Source organism: Colias philodice, chromosome 1, assembly GCF_061535455.1.
Source record: "Colias philodice isolate Cphi_HAF_F1 chromosome 1, ilColPhil1 Martin Lab GWU primary, whole genome shotgun sequence".
In the NCBI taxonomy this organism is placed as follows: Eukaryota; Metazoa; Arthropoda; class Insecta; order Lepidoptera; family Pieridae; genus Colias; species Colias philodice.
The window spans coordinates 9,204,542-9,214,713 of NC_143086.1; the positions used below are offsets into that span (position 1 = coordinate 9,204,542).

Sequence of the window (10,172 nt, forward strand, 5' to 3'; positions counted from 1 at the left end):
ACAATAATAATTCTTGAAGCTTAATATTTATGTAAACAGTATGTTACATATAAACTAAAATTATGTTTTAATTTTAGATCTACGGAGATGGCGCTCTTTTAGTAATACCCAATGTAGAGCAGTCTGATGCTGGTTCGTATAGATGCAATGGACTTAATCGTTACGGCCAAACATCTTCTGAAGATTTCACATTAGAGGTTATCCCAGGTAAATATATAACAACTACGCAAAATATAAATATTTACATTACATTGTAAATATGTCTCAAATATATTCTGTAATTACTTTTTTAGTATCTGACACACAATCATACCCCATAAACGACGGTGAGACAATGTACACAGCTCGATTGGGCGATACAATTGACCTACCTTGCACTACCAACCTAGAGGAACCTGTTTCTATTGAATGGAGACGAGAATACTCACCACTGCCACCAAATGTTAGACCATACGAGGTAAACAATGTAAACGTAGCAAATAATTCGTTTACTACAGTCTTTTAAAATGACAGGATACAAAGGCCCTTCTTTTTACAGCGCAATCTCCATTTGGACAGTGTGACGGAAGCTGACGCCGGAACATACGTCTGCCGTGTTAGAAATAATATTGCTCGCATTGAGACCAAAGCAACTCTTCGCGTTGTAGGAATCGTGCCTAAATTTAACGGCGACGGTTGGCTGACTTTACCAACTCTGAAGGACGCTTACATGCAGTTCGAAATCGAAATCTCCTTCAAACCCGCAGGTATGACATCGTACAAAAGTATTGATTTTGAAATAGTAAAACACGCAACACAACACATTTTTTGAAATAGTAAGTTGGTACTAATGGATTCCTCAATTTATTTGCATTTAAAACAAGGTAGAAATAATATCTATCATTATATTGGGAATTTTTTTCAGATCCTAATGGTATCATACTCTACAATAGCCAGAAAGAAGACGGTTCAGGTCATTATCTAGTCTTAGAATTAGTTGACGGTGTACCACAATTCACACTTAAGTTTGATGCTGCTGATGCTCTTGTCACCAGAGGAGACAGACCTCTGCAACTCAACGCTTGGCACACTGTAAGACTAAGGCGTAGTGGCTCTAAAGGTAAAAAAAATACAAATAATTTTCTGAATAGATATAGTTAGAACGATATTTTACAAATAAACTGACTGAACTTTTTGCTTCTCTAGTTACAATGGACGTCGACAACACTGGACCGTTCTCAACCGAATCTTCCGTACAATACCAAATCCTGGACTTGTATGCACCATTGTACATCGGAAATGCTCCTCAGCAAAGGCCCGTGGAATTGGAATTAGCTCCTGGGTAAGTTCTCACCTAAACTAAAAGAAATATGAATGCGTTTATTGCTTTTAATTTATTTAAATTAATAATTGAGATACGGCTTTGAAAATATTTATATGATTTTCATTTTAGATTTGTGGGATGTGTGAGCATGTTGATACTCGGCAAGGAAGAGAAGAACATAATGGCAGACAGTATTAACAAGTACAATGTTTACGACTGCGACTCTTGCACACCTAATCTCTGTCTCAACAACGGTGTCTGTCAGGTACGAATTTTTACTTCTCTGTCTACTAAAGTTGTTATATATTTAATTTAATAAATAAGTTATTATTTCGATACCGCACGATCAATGTTGATTATTAGTTTCTTTTCTGTTTCACTCTCATGTACATGATGCTAAGAGAGTGATTATATTTCAGTTATCTATATGTAAATCTAAGTAAGTAATAAAATCTAAGAAAAATAATGATCTTTAAAAATATAGGAAGCCAGAAACGAGCGTGGCTACGTTTGCCTGTGCGCGAATGGCTACGCTGGACAGAACTGCGACAGGACTGGTGAAGCTTGCCGACCCGGCTTGTGTGGACCCGGAAAGTGCAGCGACACGGCTGACGGGTACAAATGCGCTTGCCCCGTTACCTTTACCGGCAAAAAGTAAGTTAATATTTCTCTAACAACAAAACTAAAATGGTAGTTCTAGATCAGTAATCCTACAGCACGCTTTTTACCTTAAATGATATTCTAGTAACACAACAATGTCTTTTCAGCTGCGACGTCAGGCAATACATTGAATATCCTGCTTTCACGGGCAGTGCATTCTTAGCTATTAAGCCACCACAGACCTCGCGTTACCTACGCATGTCTATGAAGATAAAGCCCAAGCCACCTGTCACTGACGGTATCATAATGTACTGTGCTCAGTCACCAAGAGGATACGGTGGATTCACATCTCTGACTGTGAGAGATGCACGATTGGAATTCAGATACGACCTCGGTGACGGTATGTTAGATCCTATTTATTTGCTAACATGTGGTTTTATTAGACTTTAAACAAACCCTTTATCATTTAAGCTTGAATACTATTCATTTGATTTTTTTTTAAACATTTAGGAAGCGAATCAGTGGTGCTTACAAGTAACAAGACACTGCAACCAAACACATGGACATCGGTGCAAGTTGCTAGAAGCGGCCAATTGGTTTCCCTGAACGTTGACATGATCTACAGCCACAATGCTAAACTTGCATCGCCAAAGGTAAACCTTGAATTAATTCTTATACTACATCTATTTACCGAACGCATCCAATGTAGATGCGACGACAGTTTTACGACATTTTTCTGTGAGAAAAAATCTACTAAAGATTTTATTTAGAGCTAGTTGTGTAAAGAATATAAAAATGACTATTTTTCATTTACAGGACTTGAACTTAGAGACACCATTGTTCGTCGGTGGTGTAGATGACTCTATTATCCTCAACAACAACACTGGAGTTTCTGGTGGTTTCAGCGGATGCATTAAGGATGTGAGTGTAATTTAATTTCTTTCATTTTAATTTATCTAATGCCTTTAAAGTACAGAAAAGTTTAATTAATAATTCTACATTAATCGAATTTAATTTAAATATCATGTTCTAGGTTAAACTGCAAGGAGACGATTTGAACCTCATCAACTCATCCATACAATCAGCGAACGTACAGGAATGTGTAAACTACGACCGCGGTGACATACCCGAGGTAATTTAATTTACACTAACTTCATAGAAATAAGAACTTCTATCGAACCAAATTGGTGAAATCAATTGTTATAAATGTCTTCTATTTCTAGATTGAAAGCATCTGCTCCCAATGTCGTAACGGTGGATACTGCTTGAGCGCCGACTCAACTGCCTGTACTTGCCCATCCGGTTACACTGGCCTGATCTGCGAGAGCCGTGTACCACTCTCCAATCAGCGCCGACCCTTGGGAGACCCCTGCTCAGCGCTTCCCTGTAAAAATGGGGGCATTTGCAAGACCGACCGATCAACACGAATGAATTATACCTGCGACTGCCCGCTAGGTTATGCGGGTGTGAACTGCCAAATGAGTAAGTAATAAACTAATTTTACTTAACAGAACATACACTTTCACTTACGTCGTTTCGGGTTATTTTCAAACCTAGAAGACAAATCATACGTAACCAAAACCATCGTCTACAAATTCTTTGTTAATAGTATCTACCTTCATATTTCTTAATAAGACTGAACTAAACATCATTCATCTATTGAAATAATACATTTTAGTTTGTATACAATTTAGAACCTATAGTAATGTTTGATATTTTTACAGCCTTGGACCTACTGTATAGCGTAGGCTTCAACGGTAATGGCTACATAGAGATACCGGCCAGCTTCTTAAGATACGACCAGCTGGAAATCGAACCGGCTCTGATCGGTTTAAGATTCCACACAACGAACGACGGAGTGCTGTTCTACCAAAGAGAAGCACAAGTTGCCCGTGGCGGAGACTTCATACTTATTAAGAGTAAGACAATAATTTTTAAATAATGTCTAATCGAATATTGATATTAGACTCGTATCCACAAAACATCAATAATACTTATTATAGGTTACTACTTACATATTTTACTACTTACATATTTTACTACTTACATATTTTACTACTTACATATTTTACTACTTACATATTTTGATTAACATTGTGATAATCGTGTCAATAATTTTCAGTCGAAAGAGGCATTGTGGTGATGGAATGGGATCTTGGCAGCGGATTGAATAGCGTTGCCATTGAAGAGGTTCTTGTCACAGATGGCGAAAGCCATAACGTAAGTAACATTAGCGTTTTGATGATAATTAATTTATATAGATACAACGAGAAGGATAACGTTCACTAAAAGAGCTATTGTTTTGCAGATAATTGCCAAGCTGTTCCATGACAACCACGTGGAGTTGCAAGTAGATAATATATCGAAGAACCAGATGACTAACGGCATCTCCAACGTTATGAATGCTGACTCCAACATTTATATTGGTAAGTTTCAGTAATAAGTCTTTTTCATTTAAATTACTGTTGAAATTGTGACCTAAAGACTTCAATATGATTAGTGTTGCCCTCGATTTCAAAGGACTTAACAATATTTATTAAAATCTGATTGTTTCTTCAGGAGGAATACCAGACCGGTGGAACGCTGAATTCAACTACTACCCAGGTCTCATTGGATGTATAGACCAGGTTGAATTCACTGATTTAACACGAGGTCTCAACCTTGGCAAAGAAGCTGTAGCAGGAAGAAATACACAGCGATGCAAGGAGTAAGTTTGTCTAAATAACACTTGATTATAACCCATTTCAAATGCACGGGTTACGAAATTTAAACATTTTTAACACAATGCAAAGTTAACAATACTTCCAATTTATTTAATGTTTAAAATAGTAACATGTGTCTTATGTCTCATGGTGTTTTTGTAACAAGTAACCGGTAAAACATTTGTTCCTAATAAATTAATACAGACCGCCACAAATACTAATTAACAATGTCGACTTTTACTAACATAACCTCCCTTTTCCATGCTGCATTGGATTAATAGTTCTATGTTCCCCGACGTCTATCCCTTTTTTGAAGAAATTGACGTTTTTGAATCCCCTCCACCTGGATATCATTTCAATTCCCTGCCAACTATTACTTACAATTACCTTCATTTACTATTTCCGTCCTCAGTATGCGTCTATAACATTTTGTTTAACAGTTTCTAAGAAAGGTATGTACTTTTGGAATGCTATACTAACAATTAATAAGTAGTTACTCCACTTTAGTTATAAAAAGATATACATTAATCGTAAGCCAATGTGGTAAGGAAGCAACCAATCAATTCTAAGGCTTTCTTATTTATTCATCAGTCACAACTGATTATTTCTTCCTTGTGACTTGTTGAACACATAGTCACACTAATTTCATTCTGTAAATAACAAACGAGCTCAACTTTGCTGATTTTACATTAGGGTTATTAATCGACTACATTTCAGCTCTTTTATACGTCAGACGGTAACTACTTGTGAGTTTTCAGTAATAGAAAAACAGTTTGCATTATCACCAAAAAAAAAAATTTGAATGCCGGTTCATTAGGAATGTCTTTTAGTAATAATTAACATCCAGTAATTTAGCAGAGAATAAGTACACAAACGTAAGAAGAAATAAGTTTTTTAAATGAAACTAACGTATTATTTCTACTTTCAGATAAATACAACGGACCTGCTTAGTTATATTAGCTGAGGAATGTATTTATGGGACACTATTTAATATCTCTCTATAAAATTTCGAGTTCCAAGCATTATAAATGTCAATTGATAAAGAATAGTGTATAAGTAGTCATAATATTATTGATTAATTTTCAATCTCGTTATCGTTACTTTCAGAATCAATGACAATTTATGGATTTGAAATTTGTTACGATTTAAGAGATTTTATTGAACTATCCATACCATCTTCTAGTATTAAGATATCACCGCTCTGGATAACATTGCTAACGTATTCTTAGGTAATGTTAAAGGAATGTATATTATCTAAATCTAATAAACATCCCTCATCCTCGGGATCCTCTATAAGAGTCTTTGGTGCCATAAGATTTATAATTGTTGTAGTTAGGAAACTATTTTTACTGTATTTCTTAAATAATTTACTCTGGCAGGCATTTTATATTTTTTTATACGATTTGTAACTTATGATATTTTAAATTCCGTGTATTCGTCTCATTTTCTGAAAGTATCGACTTAAATTGGGTGATGTGCCAAAAGTAAAAGATCGGTTATTTTAGTTTTGTCAACCACTGCCATTTAATTTGCTTTTATTTTAACTAGTAATATATCGTTTATTTCATACGAGAAGGAAGAAATTTTATTTTTAAGTCTTTACACAGCATTTTAACTTCTAGTTGCATAACGAGGTTAAAATACAAAACGAAATAATCTTCCTTTAGAGTAGGTACATTACCAGGAAAGATTACATTTATAACTTTCCTTACTTGCATTTCTAGTTGTTTAAATTAGATACATATAAAATTGCTTTGACTAAGTATAATATTTGTTTCTCGAAAACTCGTGCAAGATTGCAAGATACGTGAATGCCTACTATTTTATATTTTATTGAAACTGCCTTTATGTAAAATGTTTATTTCTGTATACTGTAAGTGAATACATACGACTAACAATAAAAAATAAAAATAATGTGAATATGTATATGACGTTGTTTTATTTTAAATCCTTCGTAGTCATAAGGATTGTTACTTGAGTATCATAAATATAAAGACAGGTTTATTGTATCAGTATTACTTTCACGAATTAAGTTTACTTTTCAAATAACTAAATTGACATATTTTATTTGAACGGAGATTTGATTTTCTGCAATAGCTTTGCTTTGATACCTTTTGCATTACAGTCGTCTAACCAGTTAACACACTTCTTTTCAATGTTGTAGTAAATATCATTAGGTACTACAGTCACGAAAGGATCCGAAACACGAGCTTTCATTACGAGAAAATCATTTTTTCCCCTCTTCTGTACCACCGGTCTATCCATCAGGGCAGATGATTTGAGGGCCAATGCGTTTTTAAGTTCATTCTCTATCAAGCCTTCGAGATCTGTTCGTGGAATTCCCGGAGGTTGATCGTCATCTTGGTGACGCAACCATCTCTTCAATTCCCCTGGACCAACTTTACTATTCAGAAGATCATACAAAAATTGAACTTTCTCCGCACGCTCTTGCATTCTTCTAAAGTTGTGTGTGCGCTCTCTAGACCTCGAAAGCAATTCTAAAACTTTTCGAAAATCTAAGTGATCTACACTGTCGTTCATATCTTCAATTACGTACTTTTTGACGTCCAATGAAATGATACATTGAAAGAACATAAAGTTAACTACAAATACCTAAAAAATAAATGTTAAATCAATTTCAAAAGTATCAAATACTTCATCATTATTACTTATTCAATTCTGTAATATACTAATGCTTTTTTATTACTTCAGAGCTTACTATAAATTCCATATTCTTTTCATAAAATAAAAATCACAATTACACAAAAACTCTTTGTTACTACCAAAACTTTCTAACCTATCAAGATTAATTTTGAAATCAAGTCAAGCACAAAATTAAAAACATTGTGGAATCGAAGTAAAATTATTTTATTACATACAGCGCATTTATGTTTCTACATACATTTTTCTATAAATCATTTGCAAAAGCAGTCGTAATCCTACTTAGAAGTTAGGTAATTAAATTATTCAGGGTTTAAAGTAGGTACGTAACGTACGTTTAAAGTAACGTTTACTAAAATGGCAGCTTTTCCTTAGGCTTATAGGTTAAAAAGAAGTCTCTATACTGAGGCACGACCACAGGAGTTTGTCCAGGAAGCCCACAATTCGTTAAGGTCTCTCGACATTTTTCTTCATCTATTCCCTTTAATTGACAGAGTTCGGTCAAGAATTCATTCCATTCATCCCAATTCAATTCTGACTTACTGTAAACGATAAATAAGTCTGATAAACATATTTTCAGTAACCTACCAGAAACTAAGGCTCAAGAAATTATTGAGTTATAAACAAGTTCTAATTTTGATCTTCTAGAGACTAAAGTACAATTCAAATAAAAATCCACTGCGACCCTTTGAAGAAATATTGATAACAAGTTGATAACAATCTTACCGATAACTTTACAACTGTTTTAAGTAAACACAGTAACAAGACACAAGAGAGGAAAAACGTTACTGAATGCAACACTTATGTAGTGACTAAACGACAACGTGGTAATATCTAATATCAAATTAATATGTATTATTACCAAAATTTGTTAAAAAGTATCCCCGTATCCGTCATAGTCAACTTTCTATCCTCCAATATTTTTGCTTGCCGCATCCAATAGTCTGATCTATATAATGTTATAGTAGTTCCATCTCTTTTGTTATCTAGTAACCTGGAGAACTCATAGAACTGCCCTTCAAGAGTAGCAGCTTCTTCTTCACCCATTGTTTGGTTAAATTAAAAACTCAACCCACCAAATATGTACTGACGAAACATAAACAGTCTTTGAAATGGTTGAAACCATGTTGAAACGGTAACCTTGACAACAAAAACATAACACAATCATATGATATTGACACTTAGTATCGACATAATCTTTTGTCACTGAGTTTTTTTTTATGTCAGAGCAAGCTTGGAGCAAGCAAAAGGACAGGTGGGCCACCTGAAGTTAAGTGGTCATCACCGCCCATAAACACTTGTAACCAAGAAGCTTATATCTAATACACCTTGTAACACTAGAAATGTTACAGGTGCTTTGCCGGCCTTTTATGGACAAATAAGCTCTTGCACAATGGTTGCACGATAAAAAAGGAATACAACAAAGACAAGACAAAACAATACATGATACAATCAGTGAGCGCAATTTGGACATTCATAAGTTAATAAGCAATAAGTTATTCAATAAATATGGCTCTACCAATAAGTTATTAAATAATTGACATTCCTTAATTGCATAATAACATACAAACAGAAAATTCCTATCAGAATTGGATTTACTAGCCTAGTCCACGGCTTCGTCCGCGTTATAAAAGAAATTCACGCAATGTTCCCGTTTCCGTGGGATTTCCTGTGTACATTCTCAACTATATTTGTACGAAAATTCATCCAAATCGGTTCAGTGGTTGAGGTGTGAAGAAGAAACATACAGAATTACTTTCACATTTGTTAAGAAAACTCACGCATTCACCCGTTAGGATTTTTGGAGTTAGGATTGTCCCATATATAATGCCATAGTTAAAGCAAGACTATAAAAGCAGTGATCATGTCACTAAGACAGTCTTAGTTTTATTCCTGCTCTTTGAATTTTTAATAAACCTTTCCGTGTAAGTAACTATATTTTTGTTTATTTATGATTCCAATTTAGTTGTGGTTAGCTAACCAACTTTAAAATCATTAAATAGGTATTAGCGACAAAGGGGTTTGGGTAGAGTTGGCGTCGTGATGAACTTTCGCGGCCAGGGGATGAAACTCGGATATTTTAGAAGAACAATATATTGTGAGCAAAAGATATTATGGACATAACATCTCAGAGATATTTGGTTTTGTATTATTATAAGATTTTTCTGACTTTTTTAGGTTTCTCCTTTATTTATATAAGAATTCTTATCAAAACGATGTATATGAACACTTATATACGCAATATATTGCTCTTTCAAAATATCCAAGTTTCACCACTGGCCGCGAAAGTTCATCACGACGCCACTAGCCCGTACAAAAGTTCCAGTACTGTCTTAATCTGTTAATATTATATAGAATCTCTAAAAAGTTTCAGTCTTAGGATAAACCTTTATCTGATTCGTAGGTCATGTTTGGTAAAATAATATATAAATTATTATCACGGATTCAGTACAAATCTGCTATAAAGATGTAGCATTTGAATGATTGAAAATAAATTTAATTCTTACAGGCCAAACGGGTTGGTATAAATAAAATAACGCAATATGCAACATCGATTTATTAATAACTTTTTAAAGATAGGTCTTATATATTAACTGTTATTTGCTTTTATGTGAAGTTACACGTAGCATAAAGTAAAAATTTTAAAATGTATAAAAATATATATTTTATAAAACTTACAACTACTTATTTTATTTCAATTACGCGACAGTAAACTTCTAATTCATTTTTTTTTTTTGTTTTCATATAAAAACATAATGTTGGCCTCTTTTATTTAATATCAATATTGTATACGGTAAAAAAATATAAACAATTTAAACACAAACAAATATTTTAAAATTTCACATCTAATAAATTATATTTGTGAAGTATTGCACGCCTCATAAGCGAAGCGTTGAGGTGGGTAC

The 10,172-nt window shown here is 33.9% G+C and overlaps 3 protein-coding genes across 14 annotated transcripts in view; 1 reads left to right on the forward strand and 2 right to left on the reverse strand.

Annotated features, from left to right (window-relative positions):
- Nucleotides 1-6,531, forward strand: part of trol (terribly reduced optic lobes) — a 108,310-nt gene extending 101,779 nt beyond the window's left edge. For 9 of the 12 annotated variants that reach the window (XM_089714968.1, XM_089715002.1, XM_089714982.1 and 6 more), the window contains 17 exons: nucleotides 78-207; nucleotides 294-457; nucleotides 539-746; nucleotides 905-1,099; nucleotides 1,186-1,321; nucleotides 1,433-1,568; nucleotides 1,788-1,957; nucleotides 2,071-2,303; nucleotides 2,414-2,556; nucleotides 2,720-2,824; nucleotides 2,937-3,035; nucleotides 3,127-3,385; nucleotides 3,628-3,822; nucleotides 4,026-4,123; nucleotides 4,212-4,329; nucleotides 4,463-4,610; nucleotides 5,534-6,531. In XM_089714968.1, the coding sequence (XP_089571094.1) occupies nucleotides 78-207; nucleotides 294-457; nucleotides 539-746; nucleotides 905-1,099; nucleotides 1,186-1,321; nucleotides 1,433-1,568; nucleotides 1,788-1,957; nucleotides 2,071-2,303; nucleotides 2,414-2,556; nucleotides 2,720-2,824; nucleotides 2,937-3,035; nucleotides 3,127-3,385; nucleotides 3,628-3,822; nucleotides 4,026-4,123; nucleotides 4,212-4,329; nucleotides 4,463-4,610; nucleotides 5,534-5,537 (2,541 nt within the window). In that variant the 3' untranslated portion in view covers nucleotides 5,538-6,531. Of the gene's footprint in view, nucleotides 1-77; nucleotides 208-293; nucleotides 458-538; nucleotides 747-904; nucleotides 1,100-1,185; nucleotides 1,322-1,432; nucleotides 1,569-1,787; nucleotides 1,958-2,070; nucleotides 2,304-2,413; nucleotides 2,557-2,719; nucleotides 2,825-2,936; nucleotides 3,036-3,126; nucleotides 3,386-3,627; nucleotides 3,823-4,025; nucleotides 4,124-4,211; nucleotides 4,330-4,462; nucleotides 4,615-5,533 lie in introns of those variants that run through there. The other 3 variants (XM_089715044.1, XM_089714976.1, XM_089715008.1) reach the window with 1 other exon arrangement.
- Nucleotides 6,532-6,621: 90 nt separating this feature from the next.
- LOC149491281 (uncharacterized) lies at nucleotides 6,622-7,308 on the reverse strand. Its single transcript, XM_089715052.1, has one exon. It carries the CDS (start codon nucleotides 7,198-7,200, stop codon nucleotides 6,670-6,672), a length of 531 nt encoding a protein of 176 aa, XP_089571178.1. The 5' UTR covers nucleotides 7,201-7,308; the 3' UTR covers nucleotides 6,622-6,669.
- Nucleotides 7,309-7,441: 133 nt separating this feature from the next.
- Nucleotides 7,442-8,394, reverse strand: LOC149491282 (tubulin polymerization-promoting protein homolog). Its single transcript, XM_089715063.1, has 2 exons — nucleotides 8,129-8,394; nucleotides 7,442-7,808 (listed from the first exon to the last, which is right to left on the reverse strand). Exons 1-2 carry the CDS (start codon nucleotides 8,311-8,313, stop codon nucleotides 7,619-7,621), a joined length of 375 nt encoding a protein of 124 aa, XP_089571189.1. The 5' UTR covers nucleotides 8,314-8,394; the 3' UTR covers nucleotides 7,442-7,618.
- Nucleotides 8,395-10,172: the final 1,778 nt, after the last annotated feature.

What these genes read in the sequence shown, in the direction of transcription:
- LOC149491281 (XM_089715052.1), bottom strand. Translation starts at nt 7,200, where the DNA reads ATGTTCTTTCAATGTATCATTTCATTGGACGTCAAAAAGTACGTAATT.
- LOC149491282 (XM_089715063.1), bottom strand. Translation starts at nt 8,313, where the DNA reads ATGGGTGAAGAAGAAGCTGCTACTCTTGAAGGGCAGTTCTATGAGTTC. An exon ending in ATACTTTTTAACAAATTTTG is followed by an intron (nt 7,809 to 8,128) that starts GTAATAATACAT and finishes TATCGTTTACAG; the next exon opens with TAAGTCAGAATTGAATTGGG.